The 24,932-nt window shown below is 40.0% G+C and overlaps 1 protein-coding gene across 2 annotated transcripts in view; it reads right to left on the minus strand.

Annotated features, from left to right (window-relative positions):
* Positions 1–903: 903 nt before the first annotated feature.
* Positions 904–24,932, minus strand: part of LOC126416085 (mannose-1-phosphate guanyltransferase alpha-A) — a 32,212-nt gene continuing 8,183 nt past the window's right edge. The window contains exons 5-7 of one of the 2 annotated variants that reach the window (XM_050083576.1): positions 15,193–15,475; positions 3,277–3,541; positions 904–1,074 (exon numbers count right to left, since the gene is read on the minus strand). In XM_050083576.1, coding sequence (XP_049939533.1) covers positions 974–1,074; positions 3,277–3,541; positions 15,193–15,475 — 649 coding nt within the window. In that variant the 3' untranslated portion in view covers positions 904–973. Of the gene's footprint in view, positions 1,075–3,276; positions 3,542–15,192; positions 15,479–24,932 lie in introns of both variants that reach the window. The other variant, XM_050083575.1, reaches the window with a different exon arrangement.

Consider the following 24,932-nt stretch of genomic DNA (forward strand, 5'->3'; position numbering starts at 1 on the left):
CAAGACACTTTCCTTATATCCTCTCACTATCACCTCCTCCAGTCCTGTCACTGCCATTTCCTACTCCATCAAAGGCCATCTGTGAAAGAAAGCAGCCACATAATCTACAAACTTAGCTGCACCACATACCTGCATGACTGGCCACAGCCAGACTGTGACCAGGAGACAGATGGCACTGAACATGACACTCCCAACATGATGTACTTCACTGCTTCACAACCTGTGCCATCTGGATTTTTCCCAACACCACCAACATTCCTGAATTGCGCAGGTGGTCCCTACAATATATCCTACGTTTCTGTAACTCCCTGTCCTCGATCTTCACTAGTCCCTGTCCTCCACTTGCATATCCCTTTCCTTCTTCTACTCCAGTACTACACATTCGTAATCTGCCGTCACACACATAGTTCTCTTCTCTACCGTCTCCCCCCCCCCCCCCCCCCCCCCCCTCCCAAGCACAGCATCTCAATTCTGCAACTGCCAACTATGTCCTGTGCCCGCCACGTCATGATAAAAGCTTTAATATTTTAGCTGCTTTTTCATTGTATATGTCTGTGACTGCCTCTTCTATGTGGTAAATAGCAATCCATGCTTTCCATATTGTTGTTATTCCATTCCAGACCATCAATTATTTTATTTACCAAATGAATTGCATAAAAAAGGTTTGCCATCACAGATATTCCTGAAAATTCTTAAAATGCACATTTACTAATAGCTGTTTGCATACGGCTTATCTTGGAGTTAGCTTCTGGTGTTGTTTAGTAACTGACACAACAAAATTTTGAAATTTGATTTTTTAATACTAGTGTACTAGCTTAAGCAGGGTAGCAGTGATGAATGTTGTCAGATACTGCACACAAATGATTATTATAGAAGTTACACAGCACAATGAATAAAATGAGGCTTTTTAGAAAATATATTTAATAGTTTTGTGCTATCAGATGATTTGTTTACAAAACTAATACTTTGTGCTTCACAAGATGATTTCATTCTTGAAACTCCGTGTCAGTTCCTTGTAGGGTAGTACAATTGAATTCAGAAGTATTACTTCTGAAGGAACTGTTACACTGCAGCCTGAAACAGAAATTTGAGATGAAGAATCTGAGATTTTATTAAATACAGATGTGAACATGAATTTAAAAATTTTACCTGCAGATGAAAATGAAACAAAAGCACTTGCTTAACGATAAGTTTGTAGTTTTGACTGCTCCCCCCCCCCCCCCCCCCCCCCTTTATACACACACACACACACACACACACACACACACACACACACAGAATTATCACCTGGAATTAACTTTGAAATGTAGACTTTCTGCACCTAACCTTTGTGACTTTAAGTTGCTGCAACAGTTTAATTACGTTTTAGAAACTTTCATGGTGACAAAAAGGGTCTGCATACTTGATCTCTACGCATCAACAAGATTACACTAAGAGGAAATGTTTTTCAGGTTGCTGCTTTCTTGCCAACTGCCGTGGCATACTGTGTGGTAAACGTTTTGCAAATCTGTAGACCAAGAACACACATCTGAAGATGGTAACTGTGCACATCTCCCTGATCACATGGAATTGTCGGGAAATTAAATATCCCCTCCTGGCTCAACAATGGGTCAATAGTCACCAACATGCCTATTACAGTCGTATTAACCAAAAAGCAATACTGCATTATATAACTTGAGATTTTGATGTTGATAAGACATGATTTCGTGAATCATGCCTGTCTGCTTATCCCTAGTAGAGCAGAGTACTAACAAAACATAGATTAAAGTACTACATCAAAGATCTTGCCACTTGTGAGATCAGTTTGAGACGACTTAGAGCTGTGCAAGGCAGCTATTTATAAGATTCTGTGTGAGTGCGGCAAATCATACATAGGGAAAATGGCTTACATGTCCAGGAGCGCATTGTGGAATGCCAGTGGCAAACTTGCCTCCTCCAAGCTAGCAAATATGCTATTGCAGCACACTGTATTTCTACCAGTCCTAAAAATTGTGTTCATATTTCAAAATTTGGAACTCTGTTATCAACAGAAATAAAACTGACAGGCCTTTATCAATTAGGACAGGAGATAATTAATTGGATCCTGTTATAGAAAAACTGTGTTGTGGGTAGCTAACATCATTATGTGATTTTACCCTGTGAAGCTGATAAGTCTGATATTGATGAGCTGAGCTCTCATCATAGAGGGCGTTCACAGCAATGCTCAGGCTTGCAATAGACGCACCTGTGCAGTGACAACTAGGTACATCACACACTTGCCAATAGGAGTTTTCAATAGAGGAGCTCGGTGTACTTACACACATGAAGATGACGAGAAAACTCCACACTAAAATATCGTGGTAGCAATTTTTGTCATTGTAAACTCAACCCCATTATTCTGTTATGGAGCAAGCCCACAAACTTTATTTGTAATGATACACATGGACAAACATGTTGACCAAATATGAAATTTATCCCTCCATCTCGCATGACGTGGGCAGGGTATCAAAAGAAGTGTCAAGTATTTTGAGGTGTGGTACTACCCACCTAAACAAGAAAAAGTGTCTGGTAAACATGAGCTCTAAAATACATACCAAAAGAGCATTGAGCAGTTGGTGTCAATAGAAGTGTTTCACAGTAGCAAAGATGGACAAGTGCTCTGAGCCCATGTTTAGACACACTTCATTTTTTTTTTGGCAGATGCTACTATCTCTCAAAGTGTTCAGCAATTTTTTTAACGTCCTGAATAGCAACAGTTTAACACAACTCATCTGACAATGAGCCAGTACTACATACACAAAATATGTGTGTGGTACTCGATGCACGCACCCGATCACACACACGCTCCTGCGAACTACTGCGGCATGCTATTGCACCTATAAACCCAGCCCATTGTGACAAACAGAGAGAGCAATGCACTCCCAAATTAGTACTATGAAAAATACACACACACACACACACACAACTGTAACATCTGATGTTATATATATATATAATTACATGGAACAATAACTTTATTAATTCTAGCATTTTATTTGTTAACTTCTTCCAATAGTACACTTCTACAACAATTGGGACTGACGTTTCAGGAGACACTGCTATTTCTCTAGCCTTATGGCTGGCAATTACACCTACTTTTTTTTAGTCAATAATACATTTTTCTCTTAAATAAATGACAAAGCAAATTTCTTCTTGCAAAAGAATGTAATTGAAGAAAAGACTATTTGTAATTTTATCTATGGGCATCTTTCCTTATAGCCATCCAGACAAGAAATTCAAAGGAATAACTCAACTCACCAAGTATAGTGATGGAAGGGTTGAGGCGACCGTCTGAATTAAACAGAGGAGGATTGTCCATCTTTGCAAATGGTTTATTTGGATTTGGATCACAGGGAGTGCCCTCTACCCGAGTCCATTTTCCCACTCTGCTGCCACGACCAATGATACTGTGAAGCACTAGAGAGTGGTCAGCAATGTGAGCACCCGAAAGGACGATAGACTCACGTACACGAACACCTGGTCCAACAACTGCTCCACTGCCAATACTCACATTTGGACCGAGCTGAAAAACAAAATCCACATTGAAAAGCCAACAATAATAATAAAAAGAACCTCAGTTTTTCGGCATAAACTGTATTTAGGAAAAATATGGACCTATACATCTGAAATACTGGCCAAAGGTACTGACATTCAAGTTTGCAGATATTGAGCAACTGGCACTTTGCACAATCAAGCCGTTGATGACTTAAGTACTTTCAGTTTCTTTAAGATCTTCATGAAATGTACTGCAGAACTTTACAGTGGTATAAATCGCGTTATCTCTAGAAATCATGTTGGAGGAGCACTGATGTGACCTGGTTAACATAGCACTGTGTAGCATTTCAAATCTGTGCACAGATTATCCAGACAATGGCCAAGCATCTGTTTCATTTCCAGTAACAATCTGGTCTATGAACGTGTTGCCATCCATTTCACAACAATCCAAGGGCACTAATGCAGCACGCATCCTTGCCCCTTTGTCATCCATGAGCATGCGTGCGTGGCACCCGAGCAGGGATTTTGTGGTACCCTTAAGAACTGAGTGACAATTTCATGCACAGCTGAATGAGAGACGTCCTGATATTGTTCATGCATATCACTGAAGGTGAACAATCTATTCTCTTGAATGATGCAGTCCATCTTCCATTTCAGTGCACCTGTGATGATGGAGGATCACTCTGATCTCTCTTTGTGATGAACATCTCTTCTCCCTTTCTTAAATATTGTGCATCGCTTTCAGACACTGGTTGCATTCATTACACCTTCACGATAAACGTTAACAAGTCTGTGGTGAACATTGCAGGGTCTAACATTTTCTGCCTGCAGAAAACTAAACCACCTTACACCTCACAGTCAGTGGAATTCACTATTGGCACCGCGATGGTAACAGTTCTCTCTGCACTTACCACGTGACAAGGCCTGACTTACAACTGCACTTGGCAACTGTCCATATCACACTAAACACCAGAAACAAATGAGTGGCTGCCACAAAACAGGTGCACAGATTGTAAGTGCAAATGTTCTTTACTTTCTGGATGGTCCTCATATTTTTCACATCACCAGGTAAGTGGTCAAAGATTTTTACAGTTTGTTGGTTGATGGGGGGGGGGGGGGGGGGGGTGGTAAAGGACTCAACAGTGAGGTTATCAGTCCCTCAGTCAAGGGTGCATTCATCTGAAGATAGTGACATCCACCAGGTTTGTGCTAGGATGAGGAAAGTACTTAGAGTGGTAAAAGTGAGGCACTAATGGCAATACTGATGCCAGAGCTGAAAAAACCATTTACAGGGAAGTAAAAGTATATATACTGGATCAGTACATAGGACAGAGGAGACAAGTGGTCACCCAGGGCTCAGCAATGGCACAAGAAGCTCCATTTGCACTCAACTCCTGCCAATCTAATTAAGGGCGAAGACAGCTGCAGAGTGAAGAATGACTTGTAGTCAAGAGATCCAGAAAAATAAAAGAAAAAAATGCTTAAAGTGTAATGGGCATCAGTTGAACTGTCAGTAACAAACCAAGGTGAGAGAGATAATTAAGGCTCCATATGGGTGTCATCCCCTGGAAGGCTAGTTTGCATATAAACTTGTACCACTGTGCTGGGTGTGGGCTTCATGTCTATCCTGGCTATAATAATGCATTCACTATGTTGCTCGTGGTAGCTTCCCAACATTCCTATTTTCTTATTTATTATTAAACTTAGTTCTGCATTACCCCTATTTGATTTTGTATTTATTACCCTGTGTTCACCTAACCAGAAGTTCTGTTCCTCCTGCCACTGAGCTTCACTAACTCTTGCTATATATAACTTTAACCGATCCATTTCCCTTTTTAAATTTTCCACCCTACCTTCCCAATTTCAGGATCTTACATTCCACATTCCGATCTGTAGAAGGCTTGTTTTGTTACTCCTGATGACAATATCCTCTTGAATATCCCCTGCTCAGAGGCCCAAATAGAGGACTATTTGACCTCCAGAATATTTTACCCAAGAGGATGGCATCATCATTTAACCATACAGTAGAGCTGAATAATCTCAGGAAAAATTATACCTGTAGTTTCCCCTTGTTTTCCGCTGTTATATGGCCATGTGTGTCAATCATCTTGACTGTTGCCCCATAACTACTGAAAAGCCTGCTGCCCCTCTTCAGGAAACGCGTTTTTCTGGCCTCTCAGCAGACACCCCTCCAGTGTGGTTGCACCTATGGTTCAGCTACCTTTACTGCTGAGGCACACAACCCTCCCCACCAATGGCAAGGTCCATGATTCATGGTTTATGTTCATAAATATAAGTGTACTAATCAGTTACGGCACGCATAATGAAATAATCGGTTTTATGTTGATTTATAACAGTTTATATCTGCTTCCAACAATTTCTGTTCAAAACAAATAATTTACACTACGCAGCTACTTTGGGACTTTAAGGAACGAGGTGTTTCTTTCACTGGTTACGGACATTTACTTATAAGAAATGATTTTAATTTTGTTTTCAATGAGTCCCCAGCATGTACTTCTCTGGATTTTGGCCATCTGTTGTACCACATTGAGGCATAGATATGTGGACTGTGGTATGTTACTTTTAATTTTGTCCATTGCCTGAAATAACTGCCCTTATTTCTTCAAACAATAGGAAATTCAGGATGGAATAATGATAATATTATGAAAAGTAACAGTCTAATGAAAATGACAGTTGCTACTCACCATAAAGTAGAGAAACCAAGTCGCAGAAAGGCACAACAAAAAGACTGTTGGAAAGTTAAGTTTTTGGCCAACAAGGCCTTTGTCAAAAATAGACAACATACACACACGCACACCCTCACGCAAACGCAACTTCCAGGCACATGACCATAGTCTCTGGCAGCTGGAGTCAGCTGCAAGCAGCAGAGCATTATGAGAGAGGCACTGTGGAGGTACGAAGGACGCTCAGGTGGCGAGGGGGAGGGATAGCAGGGTAGGGATGAGGGATGGTTAAGTGCTGCTGGGAGCGTTGGGGATGAGTTGTAGAGTGGGGCAGCTAGATGCAGTCGGAAGATTAGATGGAGGGCAGGGGAGGGGGGGGGGGGGCTAGCAAAACAGGAGAGAAGTAAAAAGACTTGATATGTTGGTGAAACAGAGGGCAGTGTAGTCCTGGAATGGCCACAGGGTAAGGCTAGATAGGTAAGGACAATTACTAACAAAGGTTGAGGCCAGGAGCGTTATGGGAACATAGGATATATTGCAGCGAGTTCCCACCTGCACAGTTAAGAAAAGCTGATGTTGGTGGGAAAGATCCAAATGACACAGGCTGTGAAGCAGTCACTGAAATGAAGGACGTCATGTTGGGCAGCATGCTCAGCAAAAGGATGGTGCACTTGTTTCTTGGCCACAGTTTGTCGCTGCCCATTCATGCAGAAAGACAGCTTGCTGGTTGTCATGCCCATGTACTCGCAACTTACCTTGTAGATTACATGACTGGTTTCACAGAACTCTCTGCCACTGATGGGATAGGTGATGTTTGTGACAAGACCGGAGTGGGTGGTGGTGGGATGATGTATGGGACAGGTCTTGCATCTAGGTCTATTACAGGGATATGAGCCATGAATCTGAACCAGGTGAGGGGTTTTGAATTCTGGTTGTTTAGGAAGGATTTGTCTAGAAGGCCCATGAATAGGTTGGCATAGTATGGTGCTATGTGGATGCCCATAGCCATACCACACATTTGTTTGTACGTAATGCCTTCAAATGAGAAGTCCAGCCACAGAGGAGCATCCCCCCATGACTCAGTACCACCCAGGACGGCAGCAACTAAATTACATTCTCCACCAGGGTTTCGACTACATCTTTTCACAGTGAAATGAGAAACGTCCTGCCCACTATCCTTCCCACTCCTCCCACATTGGTATTCCCCCATCCACCAAACCTACACAACATCCTCGTCTATGCCTACATGACCTCTGCTCCCAACCCCCTGCCTCACAACTCATATCCCCGTAATATACCTAGATGCCAGACCTGTCCTATACATCCTCCAACCACCACCTACTCCACTACTACTCACCTATGCCATCAGAGGCAGGGAGACCTGTGAAACCACTCGTGTGATCTACACTCTAAGCAGCAACCACTGTGCTGCATTCTACATGAGCATGACAACCAACAAGCTGTCTATCTGCATGAATGACCACTGACAAACTGTGGCCAAGAAACTACTGGACCACAGCCTGTGCCATCTGGATCCTTCCCACCAACACCAGTTTTTCTTAATTGTGCAAGTGGGAACTCTCTCTGCAATATATCTTATGTTCCTGTAATCCTCCTGGTCTCAATATTCATTAGTCATTGTCCTCACCCATCTAGCCCTTCCCTGTTGCCATTCCAGGGCTACACATCCCTCTATTTCACCAACATACCCAGTCTTTTTACTTCTCTCCTTTTCCTCTAATCCCTCACCTCCTCGCCGCCCTCGTGCATGCCCTCCGTCTAATCTTCCGACTGCATCTAGCTGCCACACTTTCCACTTTGTCCCCGCATGCTCCCAGCTACACTTTACCATCCCCCTTTCATTATATCCCTCCCCTCCTTACACCAGCCTCGTCCTTACTCCCCAATCCTGTTGCCTCTCCCATAAAGTCCTGTTGCTCACAGTCTGGCTCCAGCTGTCAGAGACTGTGGTCATGTGTGTGTGAGTTGTGTGTGTGTGTGTGTGTGTGTGTGTGTGTGTGTGTGTGTGTGTGGTCTATTTTTGACAAAGCCGAAAGCTAATTTTCTGACTGTCTTTTAAGTTGTGCCTTTCTGTGATTCGGGATCTCTGCTTTATGGTGAGTAGCAACTATCCTTTTCATTATATTGTTACATTCCATCCTGGATTTTCAATTGTTCAATACTGTCAAAAGGATAGATTGCTACCTGCCTTATTGTGGAAACGATGCCTTTTTGTACGAGAGCTTACTTGTTCAGCAATCTTTTTATTGCGCCTGTCTGTGACTCAACATTTCCACTATATGGTGAGGAGCAATCTAATCTTTTCATTGTATTGTCCTTTTTTCTTGTGTTGTTCTTATGTATTTAATAATATTTTTGTGTATCATCCTGACAGATTAAAAAAAAGAGAGACAAAAGTGTCTCTAATACAAGGAATGTACAGTGAGATATATATTTGGATAAATCATCACAGCAGGTCACCCTGTACCCCAGATCATGTATCAGCCTAACAAATCACTTTTGTAGCTATAGTATTCTGTTCAAGTGCACATCTGCTGCACAGATATTGCCCGGTTTGTTTCCACGATGCTGCAGAAGTTTCGATGGGAAGCCTTTACACAACACTCATATGGTTCCAATCTCCCCCCGTGGGATTTCCGTATTTTTTGGAAACGTGAAGAAATATATTTGTGGCCATTGATTTGCTTTGATAAAGAGGTTAATGCCTGGATGTTAACAAGGTTCTAGATGTAACTGCAAACATTTTTTCATGAAGGCATTGTCCCACAGTGGGATATATAAACTAACAGTTACCACGACTACTTTTGAAATAATAAACAGTTTACTTGCTTTTTTCCATCTGTCTCGGTTTCATATGACTGCCCCTTATACAATTCATACAGGTTGCGCACTTTCTGTCTGAGCTTGACTAAGCTAGACAGCAGTTTTAATCTACCTTTTTTCCACACTAACCCGGTGGCAAGTACACGTTTATTTTTTTAACTGAGCAACGGGAGTCAAAATGTCTTAACAGAACTGAATAAAATTCATTCTTTTTATCACTCACTAGTTCCAACTGATACACACTATACCACTTCTCTCGAGCTAGTGTATTTTTGAGTGAGATGAAGTTTGTAGCAGTTAGGCATCAATGTTGCTCAATTATTTTTGTAAGAAGTTGCGGAAGTGGGGCGAGAGAATTAATCTGTGTTTCAATTAATGTGAAGCAAAGAGTTTCCAAGCAAATTACATCACTGAAAGGATGCAATGTTTCCATGAGGTTCAGTCCCATCATCATCTGGCAAAGATGACCCACTCAGCTGAACACTTGAGAATTGTAAATCAGTTCAACATGTAGCAAAAGCCACTGTCCTCAACTGAGCACCTTCCTCACTTCCAAAAGAAGTTGTTTGGCTATTATATGCAAAAACTGTGCTGGCAAAACTCTGGCATTTGCAACAACATAACGGATTGTTGGGTGCAGTATGAGCACCACACCTATTAGGTGAAACACCCTGTGTTAATGACATTCACTAAAGTAAAGCATGTGTACTGAATAAAGATCCAGATGCATTTTACAGGTGAATGTTTATCCTTTGCAAAATTTACTTCAAATCAGTGACTACACTGTTCTCCATCTTTCTTTGTGTTTGTGTTTTTCATTACAGGCCTTCATACCTCTGTCTAAAGTCTGAAAACACACCCCGTTATAATGTGGTATGCTTGTTTGTAATGTCCTGGGATTGGGTTGTTCCTATAAGCACTGGGTATTTTTTAAATACTTTTATCAAATTTAGGTTGCAAACAAATCATTCTAATCCATTATGGTTTTGGAACACAGATTTCTCAAATATTCCTCTTCCTGTTTTCATTATAAAACAATAAAATGTCTGTGCACCATTATAAAGCAATTCAAAATTGAAATACAAAATGGATATTATCTCTTGTGAAAACGTGTAGCAGTAAATTTTATTCAAACACATTTTTAAAGAGCTATACACCAGACTCTTCATGATCATATATTAGTGATCAGTCTCAAAATTCTTAATTGTGATTGTGCAATATGTAAAATAACAGAAAGGCAAGCACTCAAGTATAGTGGATCGATGCATGGGGCATAGTAACTCACACAACAGAAAACAGCATTCACACTAGCTTTCACGCAGTAGCTCTTTTTCCAGCAATAGTACTAACATCCACCTACACGTACACACACACAACCACGCAGACACCCAAATACACATATGTGTGGCCATGACAAGACTCTTGTAGTGGCCACAGGAGTATGTACTTGGGTGTCTGTATGGTTGTGTGTGTGAATGTGTGTGCTATTTCTGGAAAAAGAGCTAATGCTCAAAAGCTAGTGTGAATGCTGTTTTCTGTTATGTATTACTGTGTTCCATGCACTGATCCGCTGTAAGTGAGTAGCTGCCTTTCCCTTATTTTTCATATTACCCCATACAATAATTTTCATTATTGTTTGACTTCTGATGGTAATTTTTTGTTTGTGTTTTCATTCTTATACATCTCACAATTGAAAGAGAAAGATTAAGGTTTAACAACCAGTCAAATATGACTCTGTATGTCTATCTTTTTAGCGATGATTGTGGGACTCTGCTTTCTATAGAGGATGTCAAATTAAATGCCTTTCAGCCATTAATTTTCAACTTTATTTCATTGGGCAACCGGGTGATGGTTGAAGTGGTCACTGCAACAAACATCTACTAATACCAGTATTGCTGGCCCCTGTTTTAATCACAACTGAGGAAGATTATGCCTACATGTCAGTCAGGGGCCTGAAGATGGTGTAGTAAAATGCTGAAACTGGTTGCCCAATAAAATAACGTTGAAAATTGAGGGTTGGAAGGTGTTTAATTTTACATCCTCAGTCAACTATGAGGTCATCAGAGATGGAGCACATGCTCAGACTGAGGAAGGAAATCGGCTGTGTCTTTTCCAAAGGAACAATCCTGGCATTTGCTTTAAGCAACTCAGTGAAGCTACAGAAAAAACAAAATTTGGATAGCTGGGTGGGGATTTGCACTCTGCCCTCTTGAATGCCAGTCCAGTGGAATAACCACCACTGCACCACCTTGTTCAGTCTCATGCTTGGAGGGTACAGGAAAAATCCCAACCAATGATGTAGGCCATCACCAAAGGCTCACACACAATATGAGAAAAAGTAAGTTAGAGACAGGCAACTCAAGATTTCAATTCTGTCCAAGCAAACTAAACTGGAAGTAATTTAACAAATATAAAGTCACTAATGGCAGAGGATGATGATGACTGCGCATATACGTGTACATATAGCTATGATGTGGAAATAAAAGGCACGATTGGTCTTATTTACAATTGCAGCTAAATCCATCAGTCAGACATAGCAAAAGGATTACCACAATATGTCAATTTCCTTCTCAAAAAAACAAATGACAGAAGAATCCAGAAAACTAGTGAATGGTCTAAATTATTTCTTGTCAAAATAAAGTACTGTGCAAAGAAAATAAAAATCAAAGAAGTACATGGTGAAGTAATTTTTAACAAGAAATGCATAAAAATACCTGGCATCCTAAAATTTATATAGGAACATTTTATTCATAGATGCCTGTGTCCAGCAATGTTGCACACGCTGTACCTTCAAACAACAGTCTAAGGTAGGAGACGAGATACTGGCAGAAGTAAGGCTGTGAGTACCGGGCGTGAGTCGTGCTTCGGTAGCTCAGATGGTAGAGCACTTGCCCGCGAAAGGCAAAGGTCCCGAGTTCGAGTCTCGGTCGGGCACACAGTTTTAATCTGCCAGGAAGTTTCATATCAGCGCACACTCCGCTGCAGAGTGAAAATCTCATTCTGGAAACATCCCCCAGGCTGTGGCTAAGCCATGTCTCCGCTATATCCTTTCTTTCAGGAGTGCTAGTTCTGCAAGGTTCGCAGGAGAGCTTCTGTAGAGTTTGGAAGGTAGGAGACGAGATACTGGCAGAAGTAAGGCTGTGAGTACCGGGCGTGAGTCGTGCTTCGGTAGCTCAGATGGTAGAGCACTTGCCCGCGAAAGGCAAAGGTCCCGAGTTCGAGTCTCGGTCGGGCACACAGTTTTAATCTGCCAGGAAGTTTCATATCAGCGCACACTCCGCTGCAGAGTGAAAATCTCATTCTGGAAACATCCCCCAGGCTGTGGCTAAGCCATGTCTCTGCTATATCCTTTCTTTCAGGAGTGCTAGTTCTGCAAGGTTAGCAGGAGAGCTTCTGTAGAGTTTGGAAGGTAGGAGACGAGATGCTGGCAGAAGTAAGGCTGTGAGTCGTGCTTCGGTAGCTCAGATGGTAGAGCACTTGCCCGCGAAAGGCAAAGGTCCCGAGTTCGAGTCTCGGTCGGGCACACAGTTTTAATCTGCCAGGAAGCTTCATATCAGCGCACACTCCGCTGCAGAGTGAAAATCTCATTCTGGAAACAGTCTAACAATTTGGGGCCTCGTTGAAGACATTCAGGGCCCAAAAGTGTCACAGAAATAGTCACATAAAATATAAGGTTTTTTTTTAATTAATGTGGACTTGAAATGTAAACTGCTAGGTAGTTATCAGGAATCATGTGAGCACTCGGTAAAGCATTAAGGTCTAATTTAAAAAAAAAAATCTAAAACTGAGGTGTGAACACACACTACTGTGTCTCCTACAAAGGACAGATAACCATAACTGGCATATGCCTGTGTCAAGCACAGTATATTGTCATATTATTATAATAATGTTTTCATTTTCAATTTCCATATTTTATCAAAATGTGATTTTAAATACCGATGGTAGGCAGTGAAAACCTCTGTAACTCCATTTGTCTGTGTTCTTGTTGTGGTCTTCAGTCCATAGACTGGTTTCATGCTACTCTCCATGCTACCCTACCCTGTGCAAATTTCTGCATCTCGAGTACCTACTGCAACCTACATTCTTCTGAATCTGCTTAGTGTATTCATCTCTTGGTCTCCCTCTACGATTTTTACCCTCCACGCTGCCCTCCAACACTAAATTAGTGATCCCTTGGTGCCTCAGAATATGTCCTATCAACCTATCCCTTCTTCTAGTCAAGATGTGCCAAAAATTCCTCTTCTCCCCAGTACTATTCAGTACCTCCTCATTAGTTATGTGATCTACCAATCTAATCTTCAGCATTCTTCTGTAGCACCACATTTCGAAAGCTTCTATTCTCTTCTTGTCTAAACTATTTATCGTCCATGTTTCACTTCCATACATGGCTACACTCCATACAAATACTTTCAGAAACGACTTCCTGACACTTAATTCTATACTCGATGTTAACAAATTTCTCTTCTTCAGAAACGCTTTCCTTGCCATTGCCAGTCTACATTTCATATCCTCTCTACTTCGGCTATCAGAACCTCGTAATTACAGATCTAACAAAGATAGATCAGAAAGTGTATAGATTTCTCTAATATGTTAGTAACTGGGCTTCTACTAAATAATTATACATGTAAGTACTTTATCTGTATCACTTTATATATTTAAAAAAAACTGTTTTTGCTTCTCTTTGTAAAATTTAGCAAAATGGAGTTACAAGGTTTTCAATGCTTACCATCGATATCCTGATAAGAACTAAATTTAACTTTCTATACTTCATTTTCACAATTTAAATTTAAGTCTGGTTGTACAAGTGCATGACAGATCTCACTGTAGTATGCATTATTTCAACGAAAAAACACTGCAGTTACTTGTAAATCACAGTAGATCTGAAATACAGTGTGGTAGGGGATAGAACAATGGTAGCAGCTGCAAGCAGACACCTCACCGAGTAGTACAGCAGTGTATAATTAAACGACTGAGGACAAGTCAGGTTAGTAGGTTAAAAAATGTGTAATTCTTCACTCATGTTGTTGAAAATCCATAGTAATTCTGATTTCACCAGCTACTGATGGTCCTTAAAAAATCACATAACGGTATTCCATCAAAAAAATCTGCAGTTACACATACACCACAGCAGATATGGAAGTTGCACATGTTCACTATATGGTAAAATACTTTCCTGTTTGCATACTATCATTTGCCAAAAACTCAGTTCAATATCCCAAACTGTTTAGGAGATACGAGGGATATTATGAATATTTCATTCTAACAGTATCATTTGTGTGTGAGAGAGACAGAAGTGAGTGCACTACATACAATCCATTTGCTCAAGGCTGGAGATCAATACTGATCTCCAGTTTAAATAAAAAGTCAATATTTTAGCAATGTTTCATATGCAGCAATGTTCGACATAAACTGTGCCACATGTAATCTCATAGTGACTCCTCTTTTTCATTGCAGTCTACTCTAATTTTGGGTGATAGGTTAATTTAGAAAGACCACGGTAATTATGACCATTAATGAAACAACTAGTTCACCATGAAGCTGACAAATATGCTACAAGATTCACAATAATAAACATTTTTTACCGAACAGTTACCTTAAGATTCTGTAACAAAGATTGCAGACCAACCAGCCTGTGCAGCCACACTTCCTGTAGTGTAGCGAGTCAACTATAACTGTGCCAAAGTGTATACACAATGCTCCATGCAATGAAGTGCACAGCCCAGCAAAGGACAACAAACCAAGGTGGCTGCCCCTTTGAAACAGAGTTCACTCACATGATGCTGAGAACAAGAATGCATTTTTGCAAAATGGCCAGGTTACTTTTATGAGCTTTACTATGTCAAGGGTGTGCTGCTTAACAAGGGGCAGCTATTCTGTCTAACATTTAAACCTATCTGAGTATTAGATAATTCTCTCTTGCCAGCACATCTAATGACATGCAGATACTCGACAATTTGCCTGATGTGTGTGTGTGTGTGTGTGTGAAGAGAGAGAGAGAGAGAGAGAGAGAGAGAGAGAGAGAGAGAGAGAGAGAGAGAGAGAGAGAGATGTTTTTTATAGGCTCCCAGAAGATTGTATAAAGGAGCCAGCTACAATCTAAAAAAAAAATTATAAGTGAATGAGACTGCAAAATAAAAATAACGCAACTCACCACTGCTGTAGGGTGAACAGTGGCAGAAGGATGGATGTGGACATCACCAAGGATGGTACAACGTCCTGGCCCAGCAAGCCTGTCCCTCCTTCGAGTGCGATATAGTTCCAGGTAGTGGCGGTTTGCATAGATGGCAGATCCCGCTGTCTTCAGCTGTGACCACCATCGTGATGTCTGGAGAGCAAACAGACGACCACCGCCCGCTTGTGCCATTAGTATATCCCTTTCAAGCTGAATCACTGCCAGTTCTCCACTCCTGCCATTGCCGCCACCATTGTCTTCACTGCTAAAAGATAAAATTATATATTCACATCGCTTTTGACAGAAAATAGAAGCAACGAATGTGGATTAGGCAAACAGCTTGCCGAAATGTTTTCATGTGTAAAATAATAAATATTTAACTTACAAATACAGACTTTTATTGTGTGTTGAACACATGCCGTCACCCCTTTTGCTACAACTTTTCCTCTCTCTCTCAAATTATGAATATTAGAACTTTGAGTAACATCCAAAAAATTTACAGGATATATAAATTGAAATTAGGTCAATTACTGGCAGATAATTAATTACACCATATTAACATTGTCCATGTCCAGTGCACCTCGTACTTAGTACTCTTCACACACATCAAAATAAATTTCCATTTTGTAGAAATATGTAAAGTATTTGTATTCTTATACACAGGGTCTGGACCACAAACATGTAGATTATAATGGTCATCCTCAGTCCTTCAGAAAAAGACTCCCTAACACCAAGTTTAACAAATTCCTCTTCTTCATAAATACTTTTCTTGCTATTGCCATTTGACATTTTATATCCTCACTACGTGATCCATTATCAGTTTTTTTGGTGCTCAAATAACTAAGCTCATGTATTACTTTTAGTGTGTAATTTCCTAATGCAGTTCCCTCACCATCGCCTGATTTAATTAGACTACATTATGTTCACCTACTTTTACTTGTGTCAATGTTTATCTTATAAACCTTTTCAATAAATTATCTATTCTGTTCAGTTGATCATCAAAGTCCTTTGCCATCTCTGTCAGAATTATGACATCAGCAACCTCAAAGATTTCATACCCCTCCCTGAATGTTAGTTTCCTCTCCACATTTCTCTTTGTGGTTTCCTTTACAGCTTTACAGAAATTCAACAGAAGCCTTGGAAACTGCATGGAAAATATGTATCACAACCCCAGCACAAGAAACACATAAAGGATCTGACAGTAGCATCACAGAATGTGGGAACAGTGCTTCAGCCTGGAAAAATGGAAGAAATAGCAAAGTATGGTGATGTAGGGCTACAGCAAATAAGATGGCAAGGACATGGGCAGATAGATAAACCTGAGTACTCACTGGTATATAGTGGACTAGAAGAAAGAACAGGTCAACTTGAAACAGGGTTTATAATAACTACAGAAGTTAGGAAAAGCCTATTAGAATCTGAACCCATAAATGAAAGGATGTGCAGACTCAGACTAAGAGGGAAATTTAGGAATATATCAACAGTGAATTCACATGTGCCTACAGAGGAAAAAGAGGATATAATTAAAGAATGGTTCTATGAAGACGTGGAAAGGTATGCTGCACAGTGCCTAAATATGACCTGATGCTAGTAATAGGAGATTTTAATGCAAAAATAAGGGGGAATGAACATCCATATGGAGTTTCTGGAAAATATTCACTACACAAAGAAGAACACAATGAGAATGGAGACTTACTATGCCAATTTGCAGCAAGGAATAATATGATTATTAAAAGTACCTGCTCCCCACACAAAAGGATCCATCTGGGTACTTGGAAATCTGCAGTCAATGGAGTAGTCAATCAGACTGACCATGTTTTAGTGATTGCACACCACTCCACGTGAGTTCTGGGTGTATGGAGCTGTAAGACCAAACTGTGACTCTGACCACTTTGTGATAAAATCAGTTTTGAGAGTGAAACTGTCACTAACAAATGGCAACAAAAAAGGAAAGAAGATGAAATGGATTACTGACCAACAGAAAATCCCCGATGAAGTAAAAAAAATACCAAGTAACACTAAGCAGAAAGTTGAGCAATGAAGAGACCACAGTAGGAGCAGACGAAAGGTGGAGCAGGACTGAAAAAGCCATTAAAGATGCTGCATAAGAAATAGTAGGCATAAGAAGGTACAGAAGAACCAAGGAATGGTTTGACGAATATTGCAGATCAGCAAAAGAGAAAAAGAACAGGGCAAGAACAAAATTGCTACAGAGAGAAACCAGAAATAATGTGTAACAATATAGAGAATTAAGGAGAAGAGCTAACAGACTGTGCAAGCGAAAGAGAAGAGAGTGGCCTGAGAAGGAACTTCAAGAACTAGAAGAGTTAAAGGAACAGAGTGAAATAAGAAAGTTCTATCATGCTGTAGGCAAAATCAAGAACAGATTTCAGCCAAAAATAATGGCACATTCCAGTAAAGACGGGAAAATGATAAGAGAGGAAGAACAGATAGTGGAAAGATGGGCAGAGTATTTCAAAGATGCACTAAGCACCAGCCTAGAAGATGAAGAGACAGCTGCACAGGAGGGAAGACTGGAGCAGGAAGTAGACAATGATGCCAATGAGGCAAGAAAGCCAACACTACAAGAGGTCTCCAAGGCTGTCCACAAGTCAAAAAACAATCGAGCCCCTGGGGAAGACAGCATAATTCCCGAATTAATAAAAACTGGTGATGAGGCTGTAATAAATAAATTGCACACGTTAATATAAGATATACAGGAAACAGGAACTATGCTATATAAATGGAAAACTTTAATAGTAATCCTCATTTATAAGAAAGGGGACAGAACAGCAGGTGAAAACTATAGAAGTGTATCACTCCTAAGCACACCACATAAGATCTCCACAAGTATATTAAACGAAAGGATACAGAAGTGTGCAGAAGACATACTAAGGGAATATCAGTGCGGCTTTCTACCAGACAGAAGAACAACAGATCAAATATTTGTGATAAGAAAAATAATGGAAAAGTTCTATGAATATGACGTAGATCTGCATTTCCTACTCATCGACTTCAAACAAGCTTTTGACAGCATAAACCAGCAAGTGTGTGTGGTAAATACAATCAACAAAAGGGGTATCATATTTATGAAAACTAGCCAGATATGCGCATACGCTGATGACATTGCTATAGTATAAAGAAATACCATTACACTCCAAAAAACATACCAAGCGATGGAAGCAGAAGCCATAAAAATTGGCCATCTAGTAAATGAAAACAAAACAACATAGATGATAATGTCACAATCTGAGGCCAGAATGAACCCCCAAAGACGTAAACATCAATGGGAAATGCTTCAAAATATGTCCTCTTTTAACTACTTGGGAGTCCTAATAACAAATGATAACAGTATTGGAGGAAAGAGTACAAGCAGGAAGCAGAGCTTACTTTGCAAATATGCAACTTTTCAGAAATAGCCTTGCTACAAGAAAAACAAAACTGCTAATACCTAACTTCCTAGTCCGCCCAGTTATCACGTATGGGTCAGAGGTGTGGACACTGACAGAACATGGCAAAAATGTACTAAACAAAATCTATGGTCCAATAAGGGAGGAAGAAGGCTAGGTCATGTGGAGAGAATGGCAGAGGTTAGAATTAAAAAAAAAAAAAATATGAAAGGTGTGATTCATTTGGTTAGGCAAGGGAATCCAGGGGTGGAAAAGAGCAGCAAGCAACTGAGAAATGTGAAGCAAGCAACTGAGAAATATGAAGGAAGGTCATTGAAGAAGTCAAGGCTCACCAAGGGGTGCAGCACTACCGAAGAAGAAGAAGAGAGCAACCCCAAAGTTTTTATACTTCTCTCTGAACTTTAGTTCCCTCTTCACATTTCTCCTTGTGGTTTCCTTCATTGCTTGCTTAGCGTACGGGCTGAATAACATTGGTGACAGGCTAAAAACCCTGTCTCACAACTACTGTTTCCCTTTCATCAGCTCTTATACACCTATGATTCTGGGCCCTCTCTGACTTATCCCCTGTTCTAATCGCAAATGGTTCACACGAAGAACGATTGTCAGCACACCTGTGCATCCATGTAGTTTATTCAATGCTTGCACAATGATATGCATTAACTTTTGTGCATTATAGATTCACTTTTTAAGTAACGTAAGTCCATACACACATATGATTTAGTATATAGTGTTCATTTTTTATATTACTGAAAATACATTACTGCAACAATTAAAAATATATGAGATTCATTCAAATGAAACCTGGTCAAGGCATCTACCATTGCCTTATACGTAAGGTGGCACCACGTAACTGTGGGTATGGTGTCGCCATCTATTGGTAGTAGAGAGACTGACGCATGTGCACCATTTGATGTTGCATAGTGCCAGTGTGGTTTCACGCCGAAGAGAAAGTGGTCTCACAAGTTATCGTCCACTACTGAACATGCGGGTGAGTAGGCAGGAACAACGAGGAGTATTTGATTTTTGGCGGTCAATGGAGTTGGAGACCATGAAATGTATCGACGGATGAAGGCTGTGTACGGTGAGTACAGTCTGAGTCGTTCACGTGTTGTGGAATGGTGCAAACGATTCCTTGACGAACGCGAGTCACAGGAAGATAATGCTCGTGTTGGACAGGCTCATCATGTCATCACACCAGAAATGATTGCGGAAATGAATGCTTTAGTTACTTTACAGAACTGCAGACAAGCCATAAAGTCAAAATGCCGAGGCATGTTGTTCAATGTTGTTATCCTCCTGCATGATAATGCCTGCCCCGACACAGCTAATGCAGTGACGATGACACTACAGTTACAACCTTTCACCACGTGACTTCATGTGTTTGCACCTCTAAAACACGCTAATTGCAGACATCAATTCCCAACAGACCACAAAGTGTGTGACCGGGTTCAGGCCTGGATCTGACAGCAGCCTACTAGCTTCTTCAAGGATGGAATCGACCGGCTAGTGTTGCAATGGGATAAATGTGCCAACAGTTTTTATGACTATTTTTGAGTATGTGTACTATGAATAACTACATTTTTAAGTTAATAAAATTGTTACCATTACTTTACACTAGTTTGAATGCCCCTTATAGAAGTCAAATGTGCATACTGATGCTATGCAAGCCAAAACATGGGTGAATACTTAGTGCAACTGTCCGGCTAAAAGAAACTGTAGTTGCAGGGGTACATGAAAGACTCATTACAGACAGAGCACAAGTTAAGTCTGATAAAGATGAAAAATTATATTGGCCTCATTCTTTCTAAAGGTGCTCTAACTGCACAAATGTATTGCATTACCTTAATTATATTCTGTGCAATCCGTGGACAACTGCGTTTGGGATGTGGAAAACAGTACAATGATATTACATGACAGTGTTAATTCTAATTATTCTTTAGCCTAACACACCAAATTTAAAGAGTTTCTGAGAAGATACTCGTCAATGCCAAAGAAGTAGTCACCCATAAGAAAGTTATTTAATTCAGTCTTGAAATCCATTAGGTTGTCGAAGACAAGTGCACCCATGTGTCTGACTCCTTTCATTACTAATGTATTTGTAGAGGTTCTTTTTGGTCTCTTATATTTGTGCACTTCACTGTTTTTTTTACAAAGAGTAAAACATTGGTAATGGCAAATTGTTATAACATGCTTCTGTATTTCAAAAATACTATCCTTCACTTTACTTTTCCCAGAAAATGATTCCATAACTCATCAGTGAATGGAAATACACAGAATAAACTAGGTTCTTCATTTTTAAATTGCTTATAGCACCAATTGTGCACACTGATGTTCTTCATTAATTCTAGGCCATGGGTTTTACATCTGCAGTTGTGATCTCTCTGTAGTCCCGAAAACTTAACACTTTCTACTTCTTATATTTCACTGTTTGAGAAACTTATTTGTATAATTTTGTGGATTTCTGTGAGAAGTACTATAGTGTATGTACCAGGTCTTGTTAAAATTCAATGATAATCCATTTGCCTTGAATCATCTGTTGACGAACTCTAATATTTCGTTACCGGTCTTTTCATAGGGTAAATATGGCCTGTCCAGTTGACAGTCCTTTTTAAAACCCAAACTGTTTGCTAACAAGTACGTTTTCCTGTAATAAGTGTGTATAAAGTAAAATAAGTGTGTATAAAGTATATGACGTAGGTCCATAATTCATTACTAAACTTTTGTCTCTTTTTTGTGAAATGGCTTGACAACAACATGTTTAAGTTTCTCTGGAAAACTACTGTTGTGAAAAAGATTCATTACATAAGTAACTCAATATATTAACAAGTTTAGTGGAACAATATTTCTTTATTTTACTGCCAATTTCATCATAACTTCTTGACGATTTCTTTTTAAGAGTGTTGATAAACCTGAAAACTTTTTTTGGAGATTTTGATGTAGTTAAATTTTGTCAAAATTGTTCAAGAAAACTTTTCTTGGAACCTGTAGGTTATCTGCAATGAAAGTGTTTAAATGTATATTATCTGTTACTGACAGAAAAGAGTTATCAAAAGTTCTTGCCATTTTAGAACTATTTTTGATTAGTTCATTATCTATCTTTAAACAAATGATTTCTTATTCGTCTTTTTTTACGCTGTTCCAAATAATTTTTTACCTTGTTGCTGGGGAACTTTTTTCCTTTTTTGGAAGTACATACATTATGATCCTCTTACAACTCTGTTCAGAATTTTACTGAACAGTTTATAATGTAATTCAACCTTGTCAATATTCACGACATTAACTGTCAGGTGGAGTCTTCTTCTAGTTTTGCATGATATTCTGATCCCATTTGTAATCTAATACTTATGTGCATTTAATCTGCTTCCGGCAGTGAATTTCTTTGGAAAACAGTTTTGAAAGCAGCCTACAACTATGTTACAAAATTCACCTTCAACAATTTATGGAAATTATAAAAAAATCTGCATTTGGATAGCTGAACAAAGGGGTTTGAACCTTGCTCCTCCCAAATAGAAATCTTCCACTTTCTTTATGAAGAGGAAGAGCCACATCCAAAATGAAAGAAGGCGGGTAGGAAAAGCCACTGCAAGTAATAGTACAAAAAGCAATGAAGTGGGAAATTGGAGATACTGTTGCTTCTAGCTGCTCCTGTCCAAAGAATTGTTACATTAAGCGCACCTTAACCAGAAACTGTCACATTGGAAACTTTCCCACACGTGGTCAAGTGGTTATGATATTCTGTACTAATCAACAGAAGAAAGTTAAGCCTGGTTGGAACTAACACCAAAGAGTTAATGATAAAGTTTTGAATCAACTGATACACGCAAGTATCTATAACCAATCCCTTATTTTATATTGTATTTCATTATCTACTGCGAGTTAACTTTCTACAAAGACTCCATCAAATCTTAAATGTGTCTAGTTAGAGATATTTTGTATCACACAAAATATTCATAATGAATAATGAACAGACCTGAGTGAAACATTCAGATTCAAATACAGGGTGTAACCTTTAGCAACAAGAATTTTTGGCTAAAGTCTAGATCGGTGCTTATCTACCACTCATAGTTTGGCAATGCGTGGACTTTGCATAGTCAATGGGATGATTCTTTGGCATAACCTATGAGAGGTGAGAAGAGAGGCAATGTATTTCTTGGGCCGAAACTGAAATAATTTTTTGCTTCTTGTTTTTCGTCGTATTAGTGAGTCTCGAGAAATATTTTGTGATTATGGCAGTGAGTGCTTTAAAGTGGACTGAAATTAGTGCATGTCTCATGCATTAATTGCAGACACATGAAAATGTATGAAATGTTATGTGAAACGACTACGTAATCAACCCCACAAGCACACTAAATGGATCAATGTTTTGTTTTAATTAAATCATGGTTGAAGGCAGGTGGATCAATGTTTACTCATAATAGAGGCACACATTCTATATATTGATTAACATTGATCTACCTAGCTATTCCCATGATTTAACTGAAATCTCTGATCCACCAACCTCCTACCGTGATTTCATTAAAACAGTGATGCACTTACTCATTATGCTCCCGCAGATCGATTGTGTAGCAACACAGAAAAAAAGAAATATTTCAGTTTTTTTTGTTGATGAGTTGTTACGCCAGCCTCGGTTTGCAGATACTAGCACAGTTTAAATAGCCGTGACTCAAAAAGGGAGCAATTAAATTTATAATCCTCATTTATAGCAATGTTTTACCATTTCTTCCAAATGTATTACTTCAAAACATGGTGTCTGCCTGCTGCTTTCTCAATGACTGCGTAACACAAACAGCTGACATGCCTTCTTTTGTTCCCATCTTACCTCACACCAAGAACTAACAAAATTCCTGCAGGAAATGTGTAAGTATGCCACTGGCCCGATTATAGACTTTTACCAGAATTTTTTGTTACACGATGATGATGATTTTAGGTGAGAAGTGCTCAACCTCATGGTAATCAGTGCCATGACAAGAAGTCCGCATGCCAATCTCGTGGATGGAGACGAAGGCTGTCCCCACATGCGGAAAGTTTAAAATGCATTGAAGTCTTGTCTTCCTTCTCCACCAATTTAGGGATGAGGCCTGGCAGTTCACAAAATTTTACCACTTTTGTACGACCGAAACGAGTATCAGCCACGTTGGTGGACAGATAACAATCGAGACTGAGGGCTGCCCTCATTTTTATCAATATGTAAGATATATGTTGCCAAAATGTGCTGAACTGAAAGCAGCACACCACAAACCTCAGAGCAGTGGATCCTCCCATCGGAGGAGGAAGCCAGCCATGTGTTAAAGGGCTATGTCCATTGCGCAGCCTGGTAATCAGAATCTCCTTCAAGCGGTGAGGCTGACAAGAAGTGCCATGCTTGTGTGGTAGATTTGAGCAACTGCAGTTTGTTTTCTGTCACCTTCAACCATTCAGTCTCCCACTGACCCATGATGTATCTGTCACGAAATGAGCAGATGGTGTGCAACTGGATGGGATACTGATGGATAATACCATTCAGACATTCTTCCTTGGGCGCTTTGTAGGCCATGTCGTTTCCCTGTGTCCCATTGTGACCAGGTACCCAGCAGCAGATCACCTACTTGCCACAAGTGTTGGAGCTGCTATATGGAGCTGTGGATGAGCTGAATCAACTGGTCTACTCGATACATTTGGAGAAGAGCTTGTAGTGCACTAAGAGAATTAGAACAGACAAGAAATCTTGTACAGTGATGTCTATGAATTCTCTCTAGCGCTTTCATAATGCCACGCAACTCCGCATCGTGATATATAAATTGTCCCAGAGGATGCACTTTGAAAACCCTATCTGGAAAAACAGTGGAACAACCGAGAACATTCTCTTTCTTGCATCCATCTGTAAAGACACTGATAAAACTGTGGTGCGCACTTAAAACGGAAGAAAACAAAGTTGTAAAAACATAATCCGGAGTACAAGTTTTCTTGTAGCTTGTCAAGTTTGGGACTCTGAAGACACAAAGGTGGCTGCACGTTCCATCCCTGGCTGTGTATTCGAAAGTTTGGTAGATCCATACTCTTGAGACAGTTAGTAGCACATATCCCGAATGGCTTGGCTGCATGGGATCAATTCCTGAACAGCTGTTCAAAGTTGGGTTGGACCACTGCACTAAATGCCAATGAATGAGGTGACACTGAGATTTTGTGCCTGGTGAGCCAAAAGACATGTCACCGAATCCAGGGTAGTGGTTCACCAACCTCTGCACGCAGGCTCTGTACTGGGCTGGTCCAAAAAACTCCACTCGATATTTGAATTTCCTCATGGTGAATAGTGTCTAACATCTTGAGGGA

Source organism: Schistocerca serialis, chromosome 8 (assembly GCF_023864345.2).
Source record: "Schistocerca serialis cubense isolate TAMUIC-IGC-003099 chromosome 8, iqSchSeri2.2, whole genome shotgun sequence".
Taxonomy (NCBI): domain Eukaryota; kingdom Metazoa; phylum Arthropoda; class Insecta; order Orthoptera; family Acrididae; genus Schistocerca; species Schistocerca serialis.